At 43.2% G+C, this 26,005-nt stretch overlaps 1 protein-coding gene across 1 annotated transcript; it reads left to right on the top strand.

Moving 5' to 3' along the window:
- Positions 1-624: 624 nt before the first annotated feature.
- On the top strand, positions 625-21,871 carry Slc19a3 (solute carrier family 19 member 3). The gene is made up of 6 exons (XM_075951332.1): positions 625-720; positions 9,065-9,216; positions 11,930-12,743; positions 15,334-15,526; positions 19,062-19,203; positions 19,725-21,871. The coding sequence occupies exons 2-6, from the start codon at positions 9,067-9,069 to the stop codon at positions 19,893-19,895; spliced, it is 1,470 nt and encodes a 489-aa protein (XP_075807447.1). The 5' UTR covers positions 625-720; positions 9,065-9,066; the 3' UTR covers positions 19,896-21,871.
- The last annotated feature ends 4,134 nt before the right edge of the window (positions 21,872-26,005 follow it).

The raw sequence follows: 26,005 nt of genomic DNA, 5'->3' as shown, positions 1-26,005 counted from the left end.
TTCTTTCTGGGTAAGCTGCTCCCCACTTTTATAGTTTAGCTAATCAGATGTCTCCCTACAGTTCAGTTAAGCCGTAGAAATGCAGAGAAAACATACCTAGGGAGATGATGCCAGACCCAAATAAAAAGGGCAATAGCATACATGATAAAATATATCGTGAAGCGTGTTTCCCGTGTCACGTGCACTCTGACAGTGGCTTTGACCCAAAGAAGAGTCCTTCGGTCTTGTTTATTGAGTATCTGGGCCCGGTACACACCTTTTGAATCTGTGTGGAATGTGCCTTCCCACGGCTAAGATTGGGAGTTGGCGTGAAGGTTGACCAGTGAGTTTGGAGCTCCTTCCTAGTTTTCTCGGTGCTTACACCACTTAGTACAACGTTCTAGAGAAACTAGATTCCTCTAAGGATGACATTCAGAGCAAAGAGGATGTTCTTTTGAATTTGTAGACCCTCCTAACTATGAGTGTTTCAGGAAGTTTTGAGCCTAGGTGCTTGCTTGTTTTGTTTGCCAAGATTCCAAAAGACGGTGGCCGGGTGTGGGCTCTGGAGCAGTCAGCCTTCCGGAAGGGGCCCAGGCTACTGCCCTGGCAGACGGGTTCTTAAGGAACGCCTTCCTCCCAAGTGAAAGGGCTTGCAGCTGCGGTGCTTCGCAGAAGCTCGAAGGTGTGGAAGTGAGTCTAAGGCAGGAAGCTAGTCCCCAGCTCAGGACGCTGAAGCAAGAGGTACTTGATCTATCTGAATTGATCTGAAGGGGCCAGACTTATGCTTCCTCGTTTGCCCGGGATTTGTCTTGTGCTCCTGTTTCTACTCTACGTTTCCTCGGACAAACCCAAAGTCAAAGACAGTATAGGGCTTTCCATTCATGTAGGAGCCCTGCTCTCGCGTGAATTGGAATTACCACAGTCACTGTGCCTGTAAGGAAAATGGAGGGCTACTGTAAAACGCGTTGGAGGAGGGAGGGGGAGGCTGCCTTTCATCAATATGGGGTATAACTTACTTTCAACACAGAGAACAGATTTAAGTTTGAGTGTTTGTAATTAAACCCCTACTTATAATTAGCTCATTAAGGTACAGGATATTTAATAACCCTGAAAGTGGCCTTGTGTACCCACTCCCCCTTCCCAGCTCCCCGCCTAGTCAGAGTTCTGGTTTCAGTCAACATGAAGTACGGTAGTTTTGCCTACTTAGGGACCAGGTATAAATGGAATTACTCAAAGTGTCTTTTTTCGTGTCTGGATTCCTTTGCGGAACATAGTGTCTGAGGTTAATTTACCTTTGTTCAATAAGGCCTCCCTGTGCTAAGGTGCACCTTATGAGTTGGCACTGCATAATTTGGATAAAAACCTATAGCTGTCACCACAGCCAAAGCTGTCGCGAGAACATTCTTTTCTCAACCCGAACCTCCGTGTTCTCTGTTGCTCTTGTTCTCCTCCCCTAACCCCATGCAAAGCAACCACCCATCTACTCCTTGTCTCCTTAGGTCAGGCTTGCTTGCCTAGGACTCTGTGTGTGAGGGTGGGGTCATCTGGAATAGCATAATGATTTGCTCCCCATCCTCCGACAAGTGTGGTCCTTGTAACCATCAATTGGTATTGGTTGATGAAAAGATACTGGGTTGTGTATTCCTTTCCCCAACTAACACTTCAACAGCTCCTCACCTTTCACCACACCTTGGAAACCGGAACTCTCTCAGACAGCTTGCCAAATGGCGTTCACTGTTTTGTCCTTCCTCAAAGCAACGTAAATCCTTGCCAGCCTTCGGTATGCTTGCTCATCAGTTTTCGTTCAGCCTTCCGTGTGTCATCAGTGGCAGCTGGGAGGTGCGAGTTCCGAGAACTTCTGAGGAGCATCTATTTGCCTGTGCTTCCAGACAGCCACATTTCCGTGAAGCTTTCAGATCTCCAGCTCGTCCTTTCTTCCTGCGCTCTAGGGATTTACTTCACATTGCGAATGGCATTCCTTTCACAGACGCTGGTGGTATGGCTGTTAGATCTATAGCTCCCTTCCCAATTTTTGAACAGTATCTCTCCATGAGCAAATATATATGGGTTTAGATTTTATAAAATTCTATGTCTCTCCTTTTTTGTTTCTTTCTTCTTAGTGGTTTTTTTTTTGTCTTTTCTTTGAAATATTTACCAGTTCCTTGGTCCCAAAGATCTGTTTTCTTCTGGGTAATCTTTATATATCAGATTGGTTTTTACATAACCAGAGGTTATAATAGTAACAAGCATTTTTAAATTTGACCAGACACAGCCAAAATACAGTAGCATAGGTAGAAATGCGTAGATTCAAGTTCTAGTCCAGGGTTTGTAACAGAGGAATAGGCTTTGGCGGTAGCCTGGCACCCTTTGTCTATGCCTCCTCCTGCAGGTCTGCCTTGATTAACATGCCTACCGGCCTTCTGACTGTTCCATTCAAAGTTAAATTCTCCCCGTTTAGTAATGAGTAGAGGGAAAATCATACTTAGCTTTTATGACGATATCGGTTCAAAGTAACTATTTCAATTTTTGCTTGTCAGACTTCTAGTTTGTATCTCTCTAGTGAGGGGATTGACAGGTAGTGTTGAAAGCCGAGGAGGTGAGGTTTTTAGAAAATAGAGCTGGTACAAAAGAAAATATGCATTACTCCTTCATAGCACTGCTTCCTGTCATTCTTGGGAATTCCAGAGTGTTTGGAGTGTTTGAGTTTTTGTTTGGTTTTCTTTTGCTTTTATCTCAGTGAGCCTTTTGTTAACACTAAGGTTAATGCTAATGATCTTATCCTAAAGTGGGCTCCTTCCATGACCTCACTTTAGTGCTAATCACTAGGGAGACCAAGGGGTTAAGGATTAGAGGGCTGGAACTTGCAGCATCTCCTAACCTCATCCTAGCTAACGGCCATCAGTCACCTTTGTAATGATTCCGTAATCAGCCAGTGAACATGTTCTCCTGACCAAAGTAAGCCATCTCTGGGAGGGGTAGAACCCAGTAGATATATGACCAGTACATGACCATCGTGATGAGAGTTTTATTTACCAGTGTTGGCAGCGGTGAGTCCAGGGAACAGCAGTGGAATCAGAAAGTGACTTCTAGCTTTACCTTGTAACCACTCCCACCCTTGTGTGGGATCCTGGCAAGGAAGTGGGGCATTTTGCTTCATATTTCTGAAAGAAGGAAGCCCTTACTTTCTGGACTGTCATGGAGTTGAGATGTCAAATGAACTTTTCTAGAAGTCAAATATGAAAACGGAAAACATCAAGTATTATTCCCTACTTTTTAGGAAAGGACATTTTTAGGCAGTGATTGAAAGTAGAAGAAATCAATAACATGGTCATGACTTGGAGGATACGTCAAACTCTGATACTAAGGACTGCCAGCACGCGAGAGACAACATAAAAAGATATTTTCTCAAATACTACCCAAACTGGTGAGAAGCCACCCGCCCAAATGTGATCACTGTCAAAACACAAGTAACTCTTACGTCTTTATAAGAGATAAAGTTATGGGTTAGCTTGTTTTGTTTTTAATGAAGATTAGATGTACTAGCAAGGGACTTGTATAGTGGTGGGAGCGGCGGGCTGCGGCCCGGCTCCCAGCTAGCTTTACCCAAAATAATTACAAGGAAACTGTATTCTTTTAAACACCGCTTGGCCCATTCGTTTCAGCCTCTTACCAGCTAACTCTCACATCTTGATTAACCCATTTCTAATAATCTGTGTAGCACCACGAGGTGGTGGCTTACCAGAAGGATCTTAACCTGCGTCCACCTTGGAGAGAGAGCTGTAGCGTCTGCTTCACTTCCCTTCTTCCCAGTATTCTGTTCTGTCTACTCCACCCACCTATGTTCTAACCTATCAGGCCAAGCAGTTTACTTGATTAATTAACCAATGAAAGCAACAGATAGACAGATGACCCTCTTCCATCAGACTTGTTTTTTGTAAAGCTACAGTGTTTCACATATCTGGGAGCAGAAACCAATAAAATACAGGGACTGTGTGTGAAAATGTGGAAATAGACCCAAACTAGACAGACAGTCTGGGGACAGAATGGTCAAGTGCCGGAAAGTCCAAGTGCTTCAGCCATTGCTTTTTGCACAAAATGAAAAGCGGTACTATTCTCAGGCCAGCCAAAGGAGAAAAGAATAACTCTGAAGGTAACTTGGACGGTCACTTTCCTGGTGAACATATTGGTGGACTTTTTTCAAGGTCACACATGCTGCCTTGTGTGAGCTCAACTGCACAAGGGCAGAAATGGTGGCGCAATGATCTCTTGTTATCAGAGTGGGTGGACCAGGTGAGACCAGCCAGTGTCCAGTGCAGGAGCAAGGGAACCTGAGGCCAAGACTTACTATTTATTCTCCAGGCCCAGCCACCTTCTTCTTTCTCTCTCTAGACCGTGAGCTTCCTTTCTCCCTCTGCGAAATCCTCCACGTCCTTCCCAGGCTTTCCCAGTTAATTCTGCTCTAGGTTTAGCTACCCCAGGTCTGAGCTAGAAGGAGGGGCTGATGAATTCCACTGTGTATGTTGCTCTACTAAAGTCTTCACGGAGAGGATGTTTGCTCCCTTCTTCAAATCTGGGAGCCTTGATTTTGCTTGGGCAAAGTTTTGTTTTATTTCCTTCTTTCCTTCCTTCCTTTCTTCTTTCCTTCCTTCCTTCCTTCCTTCCTTCCTTCCTTCCTTCCTTCCTTCTTTTCTTCCTTCTTCCTTCCTTTTTTCTTCCTTCTTTTTTCTTTCTTTCCTTCCTTCTTTTCTTTCTTTCTTTCTTCCTTCTTTTCTACTCCACCTTCTGCTTCCTCTGCTTTTTTCTTCCCTTTAACTACAGCCCACATGGTATTCTTGTACCTTAAATACATACAAATATATACATATATATATATGAGATTTATGAGTAATGCATGAGAACTGCCGCTATGGAGCACTCTTTTTTAAAAGGATTCTCATATTTGGAAAGCAAGGAGATGAAGGGGAAAGGTAAATTTACTTTCAGAAGTATCACCTCATAATACCAAAGCCAGCTCGTGTCCTCGGGTTACACAACTAAAACAAGCAGAGCTTCAGTAGCTACTGTTAATGGGGACGGTAGAGTGGTCCGATGAGAATGAAAAATGGAAGCAGGATGCTGAAGTCTACAGATTATTCTAATAGTGGGTGTGCATGTGCGTGTGTGCATGTGCGTGTGTGTGTGTGTGCATGTGTGTGTGTGTGTGTGCATGTGCGAGTGTGTGTGTGTGTTTACATGCCTCACAGCCTAAGTATAGAAGCCAGATGACCATTTCCTGGAGTTGGTTCTCTTTCCACCTTCATGGCAATTCCAGGGATCAAACTCAGGATGCCAGGCTTGCATAGCAGGTGTCTTTATGCAGTGAGCCGTCTCACAGCCCCCATGGCTTAGAGTATAGGGGGCTGTGGCCCTCCAGGACCACGCAGGTGTTCTAGGATGGCTTGCCCCAGTGTGTACATGCTCACACCTCTTTCCTCTACAGCTGCTGACCCCAGACTGTCTCATGTTTGTCACACTTGTAACTGTGTTTGTGTATTTTTTTGTTACTAAAATAAGCAAAAATTACATGGTGGGAACCCCCATTGACTCTGCAGTGAACTCTAATTTTAATGGGTTTGCATTTACAAAAGACTTCCTGCTCGTTAGCATTAAACTTTCCTTGATACCATAGTCAGAAGAAAAATGTCCTGAAGTAAACCAGACTTGAAGTTTTGAAAAATATATCTGGGCTTTCTCAATATAGGGATGAGAAAAGATTAGCAAAGTTGGAACTGGAAGAACCAAGTTCAGGTCCAAGGTCAAGCTTTCTGTTTCCCTTCTATAAAATGAGAACAAAAGGCTGGGGTTACAGATCAGTTGGTAGAGTGCTTGCGTGCCATGCATGAAACTCCGGATTCAAACCCCAGCACTGTATAAAGCCAGGCAGAATAGTGCTCTGGGGATGTAGAAGCAAGAGGATCAGAAGTTCAAAGCCGTCTTCAGCTGCACAAGGAGTTGAGACCAGTCCGGGCTACGTGAGAGGCTCTCAAAAACTAAAAGTAAAAACTAAATTAAATGAGACCAATATTACCTCCAGCTCTACAAAACTAATTTTCTTGCAGTATAAAAATGACTGCAAGAGATCTGACATTTTTCTATTTTACCTAGAAAGTGCAGTGCGCCCAGAAGAACCAGAAGGAACTTGTGTGTATTCTCACGCCCTGTATCTCCTGCCTGATCCTGACATCTTCCCTTTCCATCCCATTGTCCACATAGGCTAAAGTTGTTTGTCTGTGATCCTTGAGGGCTCAGTGACTGCCAGGTACTTTCTAATCACTTAGAACAGAACAATGAACCATACAATATGCCCTGACTTGATGCGACTTATACACCAGGGGCATATTTTTTATTGCCTTCCCAACTAACTGTAGTTAGACCATAAGGAGTCAAGAGATAAAGAATCCATGGTCCTTTCAGCCTCCCAGGCACCAAGGGCACAAATCGCTTAAATGCATGAAGATAATTTTGGATCAGTAGCCAAACCCATAGTTAACAGAGATGGAGTGTTCCACATGTAACCAGAAAATGCCACCCTCTTAACACCAGCCTTCAAAGACGGTCTAGCCTCAGTAATTGGCTACATGAGATAACTATTTCTTTGAGACCATTAATAAGATGGAAGGGAATCCCAGCAGACCTGGCAGAATCTCCGAATCTCAGGAAATGAGAAAAGAAAGCCCATGGTTTCTGGGCTGAGGGCATAAGTGGAGAGTGGCTGACTCTAGTTTGCCTTTGTCAGGATTTCCACGATGTCAGCATCACTTGCTGTTGGAGCCATCTTCCGGAACGCGGTCCTCATGCTTTCTAAGCTGGAAAGTCCAGAGCATTATTGGCATAAATGGAAATGATATTGGCCTGCTTTAATGTGACAGAAAAGTTGTACAGCTGTTTCAAGCACCTTGCAGAGGTTGAGTGAGGAAAGGATGTGGTGTGCCTGAACGGCACCTCTACCTGGGCACCTGCCCCTCTGGGATGAGTGCCCTCTTAACTGTTCTGATCACTCAGCGTTCACGTTTGAAAGGTTTTTATGTTAAGCCGCGGCGTCTGCCATGGATTTATGTTTGAAAACTCATTCCTAGAGCCAGGTTGGCGTTATATTATACAAGCACTTTATCTTCTCCATGTAGAGAGACTGTGTCAGTGGATTCATAAAGCGGCAGATGGGAAAGTGCTACCACCCTGAGGCAAGATGGAGTGGATGAAAGCATCCTTGCAGGAGTTAGGAGACGATGATTCCAGTCTTGATCACAGTTCCGATCCAATGGTTAGATATTTTTCATCTAGTCATTTTCAAATTATAATTACTATAATGCTTTGATAAAACTACAAAGGAAGTCATCATACCCAAAGCCTTCCTATAGATTATCTCAGAATATAGCCAAAATCAATACCACCAAATATACCTTTTCCTACGAAGTCTGATCTCAAGTGAAGATATAATAAACGTCTCTGTGCTCTCTGTAGTCCACGGCGGATGGAGGACAGGTATTTTCAGATACAGCCACCGCAATATAAGGTTGGTCGTGTTTGTCATTTGCTTTCTAGGCAGTGACTAAGATCTTATATTTTTTTGTCTGAAGTTTGAACTTCAGGCAGTATCAACATTAGGAAAAAGTGTGAAGAATTAATCACACACACACACACACCCTGTGAACAATCTGCAACGACACATTTAGAGAAGAGCCCACTCATAACAAAAAGTGGAGTGATTGTCTTAGAAGTCCCACCTTGCCGGGCAGTGGTAGCACACGCCTTTAATCCCTGCACTCAGGAGGCAAAGGCAGGCGGATCTCTGTGAGTTCGAGGCCAGCCTGGTCTACAAAGTTAGTTCCAGGACAGGCTCCAAAGCGACGACAGAGAAACCCTGTCTTGATAAGAAAAAAGAAGAAGAAGAAGCCACACCTCCCATTTTCAGATATTACTGGCGCCAGTGGAAAACATAGGGTGGGGGTGGAGATATGAGGGAGCTTTAGAAAGTTGGACCTTTATCTAATTAATTATCTGAAACATTTATTTATTATTAGCATGGGTTGGGGTGGGGGCGGACACGTGCGTGCCATGTTGCACTTGCAGAGTCTAGAGTTCAGAGGCTGACTCTTGGGAGATTGTTCTGGACTTACACCTTGCTAGGGCTGGGTCTCCCTTTGATTCTCATACTGTGTGCTACAGGCTTGCTGGCCTGTGAGCTCCTGGGCAGATCTCTTTGTCTGCTTCCCATTTTAGGGTAAGAGTTTCGGGGCTACAGATGTTTGCCATCACATGCAACTTAGTGGCACACGCCTTTAATTCCAGCAGTTGGGAGGTAGATGGATTTCTAAGTTCGAGGCCAGCCTGGTCTACAGAGTGAGTTCCAGGACAGTCAGGACCACACAGAGAAACCCTGTCTCAAAGAAGAGAGGGAGGGTAAACAGATCAAACTCAGACCGTTGGGCTTGGCTGAGCCATCCAAATTATTTCCCAACCGATTCTTCTAACGGAAGAACTAGAACTTCTTCAAGGATGGGAAACCTAACAGATATTTCAGCTGTTTATTGTGCAACAAGTAGGATTCCAGACAAGGGACAGTCCGGTGGAAAGATGAATTTATAATAAACGAATGTCAGTCCATGTGTTAAGAGTTCTCAGATCCATGGGAAATGTAGTGGGCAGATATCAGAAGGCTTGATTAATCCAGTCTGTTCATCTGGAAGCACTTGCCCTGTTACAGCTCGACACAGATTCGTTAGCTGGTGTCTGGCTTAGGATCAAGCATTTACTGACTCAGCGCTCATGGGTTATTAGTAGCTGCCCATAGCCATAGTTTTAAAAAACACTAAACAAACCCGATTCCTTCTGGCAACAGTGAAAAGGGAACCCTCTGGAAAGAAAACGAGCATTCCACCAGGAAAATGTGTGAAAAGTAATTCATCCCTCCCTTTTCCAGCTTCACAGTGGATGGACGAACATTTTTTTTCATAAAATGTGTGGAAATAACCAGCTTTCGGTGCTATCCGAGATGCCAGAGCAGGATAAGCGAGGCTAAACTTGTGCTTTCTTTCTGTTTGACCAGCCATGAATTGCTTCAGAACTCCACCAAGCAACTCTTGGGTCTATCCCACTGTGATACTCTGCTTATTTGGATTTTTCTCCATGTTCAGGCCCTCCGAATCATTCTTAATCCCATTTTTGTCTGATCCCAGTAAGAATCTAACCGAAACAGAGGTAAGCAGATGGGTATGTATCTTGAGAGGGGCTAATTTCATGAGACTTACACAAGAAGGAAGGGGTATCATTCAACTTACAGAAAGATAAAGACTTTGAATTTCAGGGAGCTCCATTCTCACAGAATTTATTACATAACAGAACTGCTCTTTCCTCCTCACACATGCAAAAGCATTAAGCAAACACTTCTCATGGATGAAGAGTGTTTTGATTTTCAGAGTGTCGAAGTTAGTCTGAGTACACAGGAGCTTCCCGAATCTCCATTGGTTCTGTTACACTCACCCCGAAATGAAGCTGTTCTCTGCCTCGGGATTGCTTCTGAGAAACCCATAGGCTGCTTCAAACAGGATGGAAAAAGAAAGTGCAATACGCCTGTCACGTGATAATGCTCAGAGGAAGGTGCACCGCATAGGCAATGGCGCCCCCATAATTATAACTATAGTTGTCTTAACTGTAGCTAAAAGCCATAACATCCCAGAGAATTCCTGTCGCTTTAATAACACTGCAGCCAGTTGAAAAATCACACCTAAACTTTTATGTCTGTGTTTATGTAACACCAGTGTAAACAAGATTACTGCTCTGTCAGCCAGAAGAATACAGCACATATTTATATGTAATATGCAGGTAAACCTTGATAATGATGGTAAATGGGTGTTACTGTCAATGCATTCACTGATACATTTGCCATTGTCTTAAGGTCTATTCCTGCTTAGCAAAAATGAAAGTACCATTCTACCCCAGCATCAGCCCATGCATCCTGTGGTTACCGTATCTTTTGATTACATCATATTCCTCCGTGATTAAGTTAACCTTGGGTCTTATTTATGAAGTTCCTAAGAGCAATAGACTGCTATACACAAGATAGCTGGTCTGTACAGTGGGTTATAACATCTAAGTTTTTGGAAGCACTCTCTATTAGCTTTGCACAGAACAAATTGGCCAAATACATGTTTTCAAAGCCTATCGGCGACACCTGATTGTATTTCTTTGTGGCACTTACTCAGTTTGGAAAAACCACTTAGCAGCAAATATGATATAAACAGATTTAATTCCCTGATCCACTTCTCTTCCTGGAAGGCCAAATTTTCTTACTTAAAGAGATGCTTCTTACTGGACATGGTGGCACAAGCCTTTAATCCCAGCACTCTGAACGCAAAGGCAGGTGAATTTCTGTGGCCTCAAGGCATAGCATGTTCCAGTTTAGCCAGGACTATAGCCCTCCCTTCATTTCTTTCTTTCTGTCTAAAAGCTGCAAGAAGAAAATGTAGCAACCCAACTAGCAAATCATCCTAGGCTGGTTTACTGTCTCCCACCACAACCATGAAAATACTGTGTGGAGTGTGGCATTGTTGAGAAAGCTGATTGGTACTGGTTATCAGTACAGAACTGGCAGAAGCCAAGTTCATTGAATAAAACACAATGGCTTCAAAGTTTCTGGAACAGAAGCATGTCACACTTAAGACCAAGGTCACGGAGATGGGCGAGAATTAACTTAACCCATCCTCCAGGCTTGCCTCTGTATACACTATGGGAAAGTGAATTAATTCTCCTCCATAACCGAAGGTCAGTTCTGGCCCCTCCTGAGACCTTGGGGGATCCAGATGTCCGTGAGGGCAAGTTCAGTGACTCCAAAGACTGCACACTCACCCGTCACACTTAGAGATCACTAGCAATCTTTCGAACCCTTCCTGCCTAGGAAACTTGAGTGCTCTTGTGTTTGCCTTTAAAGAATGATATGACCCGTATCAAACTTGACAAATCTATAGTCATGGATAGGGCGAGAGGAGCTAGAGGAAGGAAATGAAACGCGTTACCTGTTCCCCACCTGGTAATTTGATGAGACCATTTGCTCTTGCTGCCAGCCCTGTGTGTCCACCCAGATTTCTGAGGAGGAAGGTGATAAGGATCAGCTGTTGTACTCTTTACATTGTGAACTCTGCACCTGACATTGCTCATCTTTGCATACAAGTAGATAAATAACTTTTAAATTTATTTATTTATTTATTTCATGTGCATTGGTATATTGCCTGCATATATGTCTCTATGACTGTGTCTGATCCCCCCGACGGCTGGAGTTACAGATCGCTGTGATCTGCCTTGTGGGTGCTAGGCGTTGATCTCAGGTCCTCTGGGAGAGCAGTCGGTGCTCTTAACTGGACTATCTCTCCAACCTCCTAGACTGGGTTTTGGTTTGGTTTGCTTTGGTTTTTGTGAGGCAGGGTTTCTCTATGTAGCCTGGGCTATCCTTGAACTCACTCTGAAGACTGGGATTTTTTAAGAACTTGGAAATCTCAAAATTTCAGAATATTTAAGTTTAAACTGAACTTGAAATCCTTAAAACTCATTTATTCGACTGTTACATGCTACTTATACTTAAATTTCTTATATAGTCCAGAGGACATGTTATCTCAATAGAACCCTTCTACTGGGATACCCCTAAGTATGGAAGCTGCTCAGAGTTTTGGTTTGCTTTTCTTTTTCTTTACCATCCCCCCATAACCCTTGCTGGGTTATTTTTGTTGTTGTTGTTGTTTTCATTTAGCAAGGACATTATCTTTTCTTAGCAATTTACCTATAGATCAGTTTTCTATTACTTTTTTTTCCCATAATACAATGAATATCTGATTAGATGTGACTTTGAGGTACAAATCTACCCCACGTCCCTATGAGATATGCTGTGCTTTGGAGTCACCCCTACCTATCAACTCCACAGATGACAAACGAGGTCCTTCCAGTTTGGACATACTCCTACCTGGCCATGCTGCCCCCCGTGTTCGTCCTCACCGATTACCTGCGCTACAAGCCGGTCATCATGTTACACATCGTGGCCTTCGCCATCTGCTACCTGATTCTCTTGTTTGGCCAAGGTGTGATGCTCATGCAGGTGGCCGAGTTCTTTTTTGGGGTCGTCTCAGCCACGGAGATTGGCTACTATTCCTACATATACAGTATGGTCAGCCCAGAGCACTACCAGAAAGTGAGTAGCTACTGTCGGAGCGTCACCCTGGTGGCCTACACAATGGGCTCCGTGCTGGCCCAGCTCCTGGTATCCCTGGCAACTGTACCGTACTCTTACCTCTTTTACATATCCTTGGCCTGTGTCTCTGGGGCATTCATTTTCTCGCTTTTTCTACCAATGCCTAAGAAGAGCATGTTTTTCCATACAACGGATGACAGAGAAGCCCATCAAAATCCACTGGGACAAGATACTGTCCTCAAGGAAGCTCAGAAGAACCACAAGACAGCTCGCCCAGAATTGCCTGCCACTTCAGAGAAGCCAGGGGACAGAAAGCTGAGCAACCCAGAGCCAGAAAATGTGACTTGGAGGGTCTTTGTGCATTGGTTTGAAGATCTGAAGGAGTGCTACTCCTCAAGGCACCTGTTTTACTGGTCCCTGTGGTGGGCTTTTGCTACGTCGGGCTATAACCAAATCCTGAACTATGTTCAAGTCTTATGGGAACACAAGGCACCCTCCCAAGACTCTTCTATCTATAATGGAGCAGTGGAAGCTGCTGCAACCTTTGGAGGTAAGTAGACATCTCTGTCCTCCCATGCTACCCTCTCAAGGGTATTGCTCCAGATGCTGAGCTTCTCCTTGGTGATTAATTAACTATATTCAGAAAGTATAGTAATTTCTTTTAAGTCGGGGGCAGGGGGTATATGTGTGCATGGCTGTATGTGCACGGAAGAGAGAGGAAGACATCAGCTGTCCCCTAAAACAGGGTCTCTTGCTGACCCCAGAGCTAGACTAGTGTCCAGAAAGCCCCAGTGATCCAACTGTCTCCACTCCCTGCAGCACTGGGAATGCACACATGCACAATGCAATCCAACTTTTTACAGGTGTTCTAGGGATTTGAACTCAGGTCCTCATGCTTCCATAACAGAGACCTCTTACCCACTAAGCCATCTCCCCATTCAAGGAAAGAAGGCTCTGGAAAAATAAGAGCACAGTGACTTTTTATGCTATATGTTGCAGTTATAAATAACTCCAGAGTGTAAAGCTTAGAACCAAGGAATGTCTTTCTAGTAGAATCCATAATCCATTTCATTATTAAAATAAATATTGGTAATGTGCTCCGTTCCTTCGGTATTACGTTCATGTGTTGTAAAGTTTGATGATTTGTTTTATTCTTAGTTTAAAGACGAGTGGCATCAAAATAACTTCTATTCTTTATCTTCTTGGTGTGTGTGTGTACACACGCGCATGTGCACATGCAGGTACATGTGAACGCCAGAGGACAACTTTAAGTATCATCCTTTGGATGCCATCAATCTTATTCTTTTTTTTTTCTTTTAAAGCAGGGTTTCTCATTGGTCTGTAACTCACCAAACAGGCCAAACTGTCTGACCTGTTTGCTCCAGGGCTCCGTTTGTCTCTGCCTCCCCATCGCTGCGAATACAATCCACTCCCATGCCCAACTTTGTGGTTCTGGGGCTCAAACTTAGGTCTTCGCGCTTGCAAAGCAAGGACGTTACTGACTAAGCTAAGCCAGGTCTTTGTTTTGGTCTTTTTAAGCTTGTATACAAGCATGAATTGTACGTTGGGCACACGTCCTCCTGCACCTCTGTGCCCTTCCTTTTCATTCGCCTTCCCTGTTGTTTGATTTCCTGTTTAGAGTTTTGGATGCAGGTGTTGTAGACATGGATTCTCTGCTGTATGATAGCAAAGACTTTCTTCCCATTCTGTAGGTATCCTCTTCATTTGACTGATTCCCTCCGCCCTACAGAAACTTTGAATCTCACATGGTCCCCTTTGTTGACCGTTGCCCTTATTTCCTGAGTTACTAGAATCAAGTCAGAGTTTTTTGTTTTTGTTTTTTTTTTTTTTCAAGACAGGGTTTCTCCGTTTTTGGTTCCTGTCCTGGAACTAGCTCTTCTAGACCAGGCTGGCCTCGAACTCACAGAGATCCACCTGCCTCTGCCTCCCGAGTGCAGCCACCACCGCCCGGCTTCAAGTCAGTTTTTAATATTAAAAGAAAGTGCAGAATTTTTATTATCAACTCTGGAAAATATGTGAAGGTTTTCAGGATCTTACGTGGAGAGTCTTCTTAGGGACCTTCACAACTCTAGGTTACACGCCAACAATTTTCACAAATGGCTTTTTCATGCAGTTTCTGTGTTGCTAGACTTGGATTCTAATATCAAAAAGACATTTGCCTTTGAAGCACACTCTCCATAAATATTTATATACTTGTCAGTGGAAACGTAAATATTACCTAAGACTTTGAAGATGTGTTTCAGGAAGTGGGATATTTCCACACCTTCCTCTAAGGAAAGCTTCGGGAATGCATGGAGCCTCTGATTTATTATTGTTTTCCTCTGGGGAGGCTGCAGCTAACTCCTGAAAGCCAAAGCAATACCAGAATTAGATCACTGAAATGTTTGCTCTTACGGCCAAAATTCTCTGGAAGAGCTCTTCTATTGCAGATCACCTATGGGAAAAAAGTGGTTGACCAGTTATCAATAATTTGAGCCCTAAATACATTTTGTTCAGTTCAAGAGACCTTTTCAAGAAATGACTGATTGCAGTCAATTCTTCACCTTCTCAAACCCTATATATCAGTTCAGGTCCTTTTTGTCCAAAGCCTTAAGAAAATCAGGTCAGCTGTAGCAGAAGGATTACTTGAGCCCAATAGTTTATTAAGGGCAATACAGGGAGACCTCTAAAAGGTCCCCTAGGTCTAGGAAGGAAGGGAAGGAGAGAGGGAAGGAAAGATGGATGAAAGGAGGAAGGAAAAAAGACAGGAAGAAAGAAAACTGGGACATCCATCACTTGAAAACATACAGTTGAGAACAGTAGAGCAACTTTACTTCTAAGACATTTACAGGCTTGCTCTCCTGGGTGTTTTTTAAATGACAGGGCCACTGTGTTCCTCACACTGCTGTATTTAGGCACTTTCGTCCCTTTTGCCTAGTGTGTGCCTGATATGTCAACGATAATAATTAAAGTATAGGAGTGAAGTGGTTGGAAACAATAGCAGGTGATAAAAGAAAAAAACCTTCTTGGAAAAAAAAAAAGGCCTTTAAAAAACAACAGTATATTCATCGCTGGCTTGTTTGCTGTGTCGCTATTTTCTTCCTGCAAAGCTTGACTTCTTCGTCTGGGTCTGTTTCCAGGAGCTTTGGCTGCCTTCATCGTGGGCTACATCAAGGTCAACTGGGATCTCCTAGGAGAGCTGGGCCTGGCCGTCTTCTCAGCTCTCATCTCCGGCGCTCTGTTTCTCATGAATTACACACTCAACATCTGGGTGTGCTATGCGGGCTATGTGGTGGTCAAATCTAGCTATATGTTTCTTATAACCATAGCAGTGTAAGTGCCACCTCCCACCTCACCCCCCTTTCTTGGATTCCTAAAGATGCTCCACGAACTTCAGAAGGATCTCAGTCAGTTGCAATGTCAAATGTTAACTCCACATTGAAGGGAATTCAATGAAGCCATCTTTTTCATTTAGCTGAATATTGCTGAGTTATCAAAGGGCAAATTAAAAACCAAAACAACAACAACCAAAACCTGGGATGTGCAAATCCAAAACAAGGATCCATGGTCTACTTCTGATTTCTTCTTACTTCCAATGACTTGTCATAATAAGGCGTGGTGTGATTTAGTTTTAGATGCATAGGTTTAGATTATCCCTAACCTCATTTAGTTGCTTAAGAAGTTCTAAGCACATACTTTCTGGGAACAAAACATTCTCAGGAAAGTTATAAAAAGTTGGACATGGGGAAAAATGATGCAAAAATGATAAGAAAGCTTCAGCTTCACTTACACCTGGAACTGTTGCTTTTGAATCTTTTTTTTTTTTCAAATAAGGTTTCTGACATTCAGTCTCCTTTAATACTTAGATCTGCTTTTTAAGAGGTTTTGGTTTGCATTTCTTTCTTGTTTGTTTATTTATTTATTTATTATTAAAAATTTCTGCCTCCTCCCTGCCTCCCATTTCCCTCCCCCTCCTCCCACTCCCCTTTCCCTCTCTCTCCAGTCCAAAGAGCAGTCAGGGTTCCCTGCCCTGTGGGAAGTCCAAGGTCCTCCCCCCACCATCCAGGTCTAGGAAGGTGAGCATCCAAACAGACTAGGCTCCCACAAAGCCAGTACATGCAGTAGGATCAAAACCCAGTGCCATTGTCCTTGGCTTCTCATCAGGCCTCCTTGTCTGCCCTGTTCAGAGAGTCCGGTTTTATCCCATGCTTTTACAGTCCCAGTCCAGCTGGCCTTGGTAAGCTCCCAATAGATCAGCCCCACTGTCTCAGTGGCTGGATGCACCCCTCACGGTCCTGACTTCCTTGCTCATGTTCTCCCTGCTTCTGCTCCTCATTTGGACCTTGGGAGCTCAGTCTGGTGCTCCAATGTGGATCTCTGTCTCTATCTCCATCCATCGCCAGATGAAGGTTCTATGGTGATATGCAAGATATTCATCAGTATGGCTATAGGATCAAGCCATTTCAGGCTTCCTCTCCTCAACTGCCCAAGGAACTAGCTGGGGACATCTCCCTGGACATCTGGGAACCCCTCTAGAGTCAAGTCTCTTGTCAACCCTAAAATGGCTCCTTTAATTAAGATATCTACTTTCCTGCTCCCATATCCACCCTTCCTTCTTCCCAATCATCCCATTCCCCCAAGCTCTTTCCATCCTCCCCTTCTCACTTTTCTCTCCCCATCTCCCCTTACCCCCATCCCACCCCACCCCCAAGTTCCCAAATTTGCCCGGCAATCTTGTCTATTTCCAATATCCAGGAGGATAACTATATTTTGGGGGGGGGGGGGCGTTCACCTTCTTATTTAGCTTCTCTAGGATCACGAATTATAGGCTCAATATCCTTTATTTATGGCTAGAAACCAATTATGAGTGAGTACATCCAATGTTCATCTTTTTGGGTCTGGGTTACCTCACTCAGGATAGTGTTTTTTAAGAAATTATTGAAAAGCATGTGGCTTGTATGGGAGCACCCTGACTACAAGAAGCTTTCTTCGGGAGCAGGCCATGTAGCTCAGTTGGTAAAGTGCTTGCCACATAAGCATGAAGTCCTGGGTTCGATTCCCAGCACTATAAAAACTGCAAAAGAGATCAGTATCAGCTCAGGACCCCAAGACCAAGGTGTAGCACAAAGAAGATTGATTTGCACCAGGGGAACAAAGGGCAGGGAGTAGGAGATGGTAGACAGGAGGTAGGGAAGAAGCGAAGGGAACCCGGGAAAAGAGAAGGGTATTGTCCAGAGAGGGAGGCGAAGGACCACCTCTGCAGAGAGAGGAGACAGATGTGGCACCCTGGAAATTGGTAGATTATAAAGGTCAAAGGGGAAACCCTGTGATAGGGTGAGGTTTATTTTTTTTTATTTTAATTGAACATTTTGATGAGGTGAGCCAAAGGGGGCTTTTGGTTGCTAGACTTGAATACTTTTGGCAGTTGTACCTTGGTGGTCAGCCACAGGAGGAAGTGGCAAAATAAGGGAGTAGACCTTGGTGTCTATTAGGAATGCAATCTAACAGGGTTTTTTGTTTGTTTGTTTGTTTAGCAAGGTAGAAGGAATAGGGGAGAAGGGTAAGGCCTGACAGAGCCGCAGACTCAAGTGGGCTATTGCCACTTCAAACTGGACACTCCTGTTTTCAAAACACGGGACCTGGAGGCAGAAGGATGAGAAGTTCAAGGTCATGCTTGATGACCTAGCAAGCTTGAAGTCAGCCTGGGCCACATGGGTCTTGACTCAGAAAAGAGGAGGAGAAGGAGAGAAGGAGAATATGGTTTCCTTTGGTTTTAGTCAAAAAGAGATGAAAAACATGCCTTTTAGTTCCAAGATACATTTGAGACATCATGACAAGCTTTATCAACTTTCACTTTTAATTTGTGAAAACCATTTGACAAACTGTAAAACATTGGAATATGAGCCCTAATGCAAATATCTGAAGAAAATGGAGAGGCCACTAATTAGCAAGTGTTCCTGTTTCATTTCTGTTGCTGTGACAGCTACTCTGGCAAAAAGCAATGGAGGCTAGGAAAGGATTAATTTGGTTTATAATTCCAAGTTATAGTTCAACCTTTGTGGAAAGGGGTCATGTTATATCCATGATCAAGAGCAAAAAGAATAAATGCACCCTTGCTTCTTGCTCAGACCGCTGTCTCTTCTGTCCAACTCCCCAGCCTATGGAATGGTGCCCCCCACACTAATAATCCAGACAGTCCCGCAATGAAGGGTGCACAGGCTAGCCTGATCTAAACAATCCTTTAAGACTTCCCAAGTAATAGGTTGTATCAAGTTGATAGTTGATAGCCATCACAGAAAGCTAAGTTTCTCACTGAAATATCTTGGTTTAATGCATTAAACTCAAAATGTCTAGTTTCGTTTCTTATGATGAGGATTGAAAGGTAGAACAGTTATTATTCTTTTGCAGATCAGAGTTAGGTAAGGCATGCCTTAACAACATTGTTTTCAACTTTTGTTCTGATTTTTTGTTTGGTTTTAACAGAAGGTCTCAAGTACCTCCTAAGTGGCCTTGAATTTGATGTGTGGGCAAGAACGACCTTGGATTCTTCCTGCCTTTTGAATGCTGGAATTATAGGAATGCATCATCTGGCCCAGTTTCTGCTTTTCCATTAGAGAAGAATTTTATGTATTTAGGGCTGAAGAGATGGCTTGCTGGTTAGGAGCACTAACTAACTGACCTTCCAGAAGACCAGGGCTCTTAGCATCTACATGACAGCTCACAACTGTTTATAACTCCACCTCCAGGAGATCTGACACTCTCACACAGACATACATGCAGGGAAAATACCAATGCAAATAATTTTTTTAAAGAAAAGAATTTTATTTATGCCGTGGTTGCTAAATGCTAACTCAACCTTTAATGACAGATTTCAGATTGCCGTTAACCTGAGCGTAGAACGTTATGCCCTGGTGTTTGGCATAGACACCTTTATTGCCTTGGTGATTCAGGCCATCATGACTGTGATTGTGGCAGATCAAAGAGGGCTCCACTTGCCAGTCACTACTCAGGTAAGCCCCAGGACTCCTGGTTCCTCTTGACATAGTAACTAGGAATATAGAATAGCTAGGTTGCTTCCAAAATCATAAAACTAGCAACATGGAAGGCTTTAAAAATTATTTGGCTATGAACATTTTAAAATATGCAGCCCTCAATTATAACACCAACTGAGTTTAGAGCAACTAGATTTATAGCTACCTCAGTTTTTACAAGTCATTACACTGAATCAGCCTTCAGACACAGAACACAGACAGAACCCCGGCAGCTACTGGAGTTTCCCTTTATTTTCGCTGAGGTAGCTAGGATTGAACCTAAGCAGCCTGGTGTAAAGGCAGACCCTTAGTCACTACTCCACATGCTTACGCTCTTAATCTTAGTTCATTTGAGATAGAAGAGTCCAGTCAGAATAACCCTTATTAAGTTCTGGGTCCCAATTACCCCATAATTCAATCAAACAAGGAAGATTGCTATATATTACCAATGATATGAACTGTCAGATTTTATAAATAGCTAATTGTTTGTTTTCTTCCAGTTTTTAGTTTATGGAAGTTACTTTGCTGTCATTGCTGTGGTCTTCCTGATACGAAGCACATACATCATCTACTCAGCCAAGTGCCTAAAGGAAGTGGAAAACCTTGCTGTCGCTCAGAGTCCCAGTGAGCCACACCTACAAGAGCCAAGAGATATGTCAACAAAGTTCTAACCCAGTTACATCAACTCCAGTCACAGAAGGGAAGGATTTCGAGATGTGCAACCAGAAACACCTTCCACACCCGTATACTCTGCCAGTAAGGATTCAAAAACCACAACCAAACCTCAGCTTCAGGCTAGATGTCTCTGTGCTCAGCTAATTGCAGGCACTCCATATAGGCCATCATCGCTGTATTAGGTACTCTCTGGATGCTAGGAAAATACCTAACAAAATGCAACTCAAGGGAAAAACTCAATTTGTTTTGGTTCACAGTTTTGGAAGGTACATTCCGTTATGGGAGAGAAGGCGTGGCAGCAGGAGAAAGTGGCTGCTGGACACATTGCATCTGCAATCAGGAAGCTGAGAACAGTGAAACCTGGTGTCCAGATCATTTTCTATTCAACATACTACCCCAGGCAGGGGGGTGGTGCTGCCCACATTTAAGATGAGTCTTCTCACCTCAGCTAACATAATGGAGATAACCCCTCACAGATATTCGAAGAGGCTTACACCTTCAATGACCCTCGATCCCGTCAAGTTGACAATACTGACTATCAATACTAACAACTGAACAAGCCTCATTGGGAAGCCCCCCAAGAATAGCAATAACTTGGAAATTCTAGTTCTGATGAGTTTGAAGAACAAGTGAGGGGCATGGAAAAAAGCCTTGAAGAAACAAACGTAAGCCTCCTGAGTGCGCACAGTTACCCACAGGACTGACCTGTAACGGGCTAAAACGGCAGCACCTGAGACAGTTTTCGTCCTTGTCCACTAAGTATACATATGTCTGTTTCAACTTACAGCTCTCTGAAAGAATGGCTGCTTTGCTCCCATTCCTGAGAGTCCCTTTTCAACTCTGAAAATACCAGCGTATTTTCACAAGTTGTTACTGGAATGTCTCACTGATGTCATTTTTTTTTTATCTTGCGGTCCCTTCTGGACTTTGTGTAGGAACTCTTACCCCAGGGGTCACTGCCGATGCTCCCGTGTGTCCTTGAAATGCTCCCACATCAGTTCCCAATGGCCTAAGAGAGGTGGTGAGCCTCCGACCCACCATGACCTAGATAAGTGTTTGATTGATGAGCGCAGAACACTTCTGAAGGAAATTCCAGCCTTTCCAGCAATTTTTATGCATACGAAAATACTTGCAGAAATTAAATACGGTTTAGTTTATCTTTATGTTTGGTGCTAAGGATCAAACCAGGGCCTCACATAGGCCAGAGAAACACTATGCTACAATCCTTGGGCCCATACTTAATTTTTAAATGGCAAGAGATTATGTTCAATAAAATATGAAAATTTTAAAAGAATCCAAATTCATGCATTTCTCTAAGTGTTGCCTAAGATTTTTTGCCATTTGAAATGCAGTGGAGTATTTATTAAGCAGCCTGCATCAGGGGAAAGAAGAATACTGATTTAGAATATAAATATATTTTATTCCAAATTCCAAAATTTATTCAAAGGAGGTTGAAAATAAAATTTATCCCAAAGGCATAAACAGCAATACCTTCTTAACTGGTACCTTTTCCCTGTCATTTCGGTACCTACAGACAGCCACAGCCAGGAATTATTAAGCAGGAAGTTCTAGAAATAAACAGTAAACATAATTTAAACTGCATACTGTTCTGACGGGCACAAACGGAAGCTCGCTATCCATCCTATCTGGGATGTGTCCAAGTTACCCACTTGGTAGCTTCACGTCTCAGTTTTCAAGTCAACTGTGGTCCTATCTCAGTACTCACATCCAAGCAAACTTTATTTTTCCTAAAGCTGGAGTGACGATGCTGGGAATGAAGTCATGCCAAAGAGTCACTGACCATCATAGATGTATGGTTAGGTAAAAACATAGCATATACAGGTCCCATTACTGTCCATGGTTTCAGCACCCATGGGAAGTTGTGAAACACTCACAACAAACCTACCTAAATGCAAGGGATACACTCTAATCAACCAACTTCTACGGGAAATGCTATCCAGTACAATGAGACAAGAAAAAGAAAAAACTTGGAAGAGAAGCAAAACTGATTCCAAAAACTACAAGAACACATCCAAGAGGCTCATCTGAAAAGTGAGACACCAACAACTTCCATACAGCTGTATTTATGACATTACTGGTAAAGAGCCCACTTAAAGTGGGGAAAATGATAAATATGGTTGCATTTACTCTATTCAATGTATAAAGCACAGGAACAGGCCTGAAAACACTTCAAGGTTAAAGAAATGACACCTAATGATAGAAAGTTGTCCCTTGTTCTTGGCTTAGAAGAAGAAACACAAAAATGTAAGACCTTCTTTAATTGATTATTTTCTTATGGAAAATTGTAACACATTTCCTTCAGACCTAGTAAAGGTAGTTAATTATTCAGAAGATAAAAAAGAACAAGGTTTCAGTCCTACATGAGATGTCTCCATCAAATCCCTGCCCTCGGAGTTCAGGGAAACCCGTGGAAGAGGAGGCAGAAAGAGTTTAAGAGTCAGAGGGAATGGAGGACACCAGGAGAAGGTCATTAAATCAACATAAGCAAGACTCCTCATATGAGCTCACAGACACTGAAGCAGCCTGCACAAGGTCTGCACCAGGATCTCTGCGTTTATATTATGGCTACTAGTTCAGTGGTTTTTATGGGATTCCTGGCTATGTATGAAAATATTGAGACTCCGACTCTTGTACCTTATCTTGGCTCTTTCCTACCTATTGGTTTGTCATGTTCAACTTCAATGAGATAGTTTTTGTTTTATCTTAATATATATTATATTACGTTATATTATATATTTATAAAATATAATATATGTATTATATATAATTATGTTATATATAATTATGTGATTATACATAATATATTACAGTTAATATAAGCTACTTATATATAAAGTATAATATATATATTATATCACATTTATATTTTTTTCTTAAATGCATGAGTGAAAACCTAGCCACTAGAGTAAATGTTAACAATTAAATTGTCACTCATACCTGCTGGGAGAAGAGAAACCAGTTTTCTCCAATAGAGTGACAATGGGTATGTCAACCACTCTAGGACAGGCTTCATGTTCAGGAGTAGATGGCCAATGTATAATAAATTCTGAAAGTTTTTGGGTATATGTTTTTATTTGGTTATAGTTGGTGTTGTGTTCTGTTTTTTAGGGAGTGATTTTATTTTGTTTCCTTTGTTTGGGGTATTTTGTTGTTGTGTTGGGTTTTTTTTATTTGTTTTGGGTTTTTTTTATAAGAAAAAAATTAAAGTTGGGCAGTTAGGGAGGAGGAGAAGATCCGGAAAGACTTCGGAGAGGAGGAAAATATGATCAAGATATATTTAAATTTAAAAATTTACATAATAAAAAATAAGAAGAACTGGGTCAGCAGGATGGCTCAGCGGTAAGGGTGCCACCAAAACTGTCAGCTTGAGTTCTAGCCCTAGAGCCTCTGGTGGGAGGACAAAACCACCCTGAAGATGTTCTCTGGTCAAGACCACACGATGTGCCATCCCATGTGCATGCACCCCACCCCACCTCACTCCTCCCCATCCCACCCCACCCCACCCCTCCCTACCCCACCTCATCCTCCATGCCCACAAACACACAAAAGAAATAAATAAATGTTTAAAAATGATCATGAAACAGAACCAACAAAATGTCTTTTAAAATGGAAAAGGGAGTTTTCAGGCAGGATGGTGGCCTAGGAACTGTCATTTTTCATGCCCCAATGAAAGAGAAAACTAAGGAAAGGGTTAAGATAGGGCTCGCGAGGTGGGGGGTGGGTGGCAATACCAGACAATTCAAAAGAAAGCAAAAGATGAAATCCTTAGAAATGCACAAAGGACAGTCAAAGCGGGTGAAAGAGAAACGGGATGGTACATAAATGTGGGCTGGGGGTACCAAAACCACCAAAAGCACTCTCATAGGCAGCCCCAGCTGTAGCATGAATAATAAACCCAGAGACAGATATTGGGGTTCCACCTGAAGATCAGAGAAGCAAAGCAGCCAAGCCACTTAGAAAGTTTACCTCTATGAAATCTTCAGACTGAAAGAAAGAGAGTTCCTGTCTCCTCTCTAGTGCTGGGATTAAACGCATGCACCAACCTCTACGGCTAACTAGTGTGGCTGCTGGCATTAAAGGTGTGTGCCACCACTGCCTGGCCTGTATAACTCGCTAGTGTGGTTGCTTTGCATTCTGCTCTTTGGGCAAGCTTTATTTATTAAAATACGGATAAACTATCACTACATCCAGCCAAGAGGCTTGTGGTCATACCTTCATGGCAAACCCACCGTAAGCCTCAATCCAACTGCAGATTTGACCACAGCAGTGAGTCTTCCGTTGGGTGGTTAATAGGGAGGAAAGTCTCATTTCAGAGTCACTTTGAGCTCATTCTGTAGTACAGGCAGGTCTAGAACCTGCGAGGCTCCTGCCTAAGCTCCCCAGGATCTGGGATAATGACTCTAATTGCTCTCCTTTCGACATCACTTTTATCAAAAAGCAAGTCAACACTTGTGTGCGTGTTGAGTGCTCAAGAAAGAAGAACAATTATCCCACAGGGTTCAATAACTTGTGATATAAAGTGTGGTGGCAGGTGGGCAAGGCAGCATATGCAATCCCAGCACTTGGGAAGGGGAGCCAGGAGGATCAGGAGTTAACAGTCATTGAGTGGCGATTCATTGAAAGTTTGAGGCTAGCCTGGACATCACAGGGCCTTCTCTCAAATAAAACACACACACACACACACACACGGCCCACCTGTAATGCCAGTGTTCAAGGATAGGAAACAGGGGATCAGACAACAGAAATTGGTGAGCTTTGGGTTAGAGATAGAGAGACCCTGACTCAATAATAATACAACACAAAAATGAAGCGGATAGTGACTGAGGAAGACACCCAACTACAACCTCACACTTCCAAATATATGTCCATGCATGTGCACGTGCATACACACGTCCCACATACATGAAACACAAACACATGCAAAGAAGTGGAAATGAAGACAGATGGCAAGAAAAATCACAATATCTGAGAAAAAATAGCAGGTCATCCATGGTTCCAGCTTGTTCGAGCCTGCTGTTTGTTTCTATGTAAGCCTTGTCTTATGTGAAATATTAAGACTTGGTTTTAGAAGCTAGAGCTGAAGAGGCATGTAAACTGTCTAAGGCCTTAAGAAGAACCACACCCTATGGCAGGGTGGGCAATACATCAGGTAAGTGTCTATCAGGAATGATGGAAACGTGGAAGGTAGCGGCTATGAATCCGACAGGTGTCCAAAGGGCTTCCCAACACCCCTCTGCTTATGTCACAGTATTCTCGGGGCAAGACCATTGCTGTCTTCGCCACCCCCACCCACGCAATCAGTTTGATTAGCACCTTCTGGCACAATGTAAACTAGCCAACAGGAAGAAGGTTTCCTGGTCAGATGGAGACTGACGTCTCGATGTTCTGTATGTAACCAAGGTGGAAGGCATCTTCAGCATTAAGGTCTTACCATTTAGTTATGATTGTCAACCAAGGAAAATGGCAATAGTATGTATTATTCTGGGTTCCCCAGGGCCTCTCTGACCAATGGGGAGGTAAGTCCTTGCCTGGTGCTAAGAATTACTTAAAAAAAAAAACAATGTTTCCTGGAAGCGCTGTTGTCACCAGTGGAGAAAACCTCCACTACAACTCCCGTTTTCATCTCTAGGTGGATTAGCTTACAAGCTAGGAGATTTCCCTAAGGCTTCTATATACACCCTTAGCTATGGTTAACCTTACCTTTCCCTGCCCCTTCTACCCATACTGGTTTATTCTTAAAATAGATGTCAGATGTGGTCACAAGAGGACAAAGGAAAAGCTCAGGGAAGCAACAAGCGTTTTTTTAACCCAGAATTCTGGAGAGATAGAGTGCTTGCACACCAGGAAGAGGCGTGCACACCAGGAACAAGGTGTGAACACTGGGAAGAGGCTTGCACACCAAGAAAAAGTTTGCACACCAGGAAGAGGGTCACAAGATGGGGAGCAGCAGGAGAGAAAGCTCACCAGCCAGGCTGAAGAGAAGACTGAGAGAGTGTGAGGGTGCAGCATACACACTAAAGGTGGAATCTATGGGTGTTTCTACGAGCTAGTCCACAGAGGTGGACAAGCAGAACCTGTGTGGCCA

This window comes from Microtus pennsylvanicus, chromosome 17 (genome assembly GCF_037038515.1).
Source record: "Microtus pennsylvanicus isolate mMicPen1 chromosome 17, mMicPen1.hap1, whole genome shotgun sequence".
NCBI classification, from domain to species: Eukaryota; Metazoa; Chordata; class Mammalia; order Rodentia; family Cricetidae; genus Microtus; species Microtus pennsylvanicus.
The sequence above is the reverse complement of the archived record's forward strand: the minus strand, read 5'-3'. Positions and strand labels throughout refer to the sequence as shown.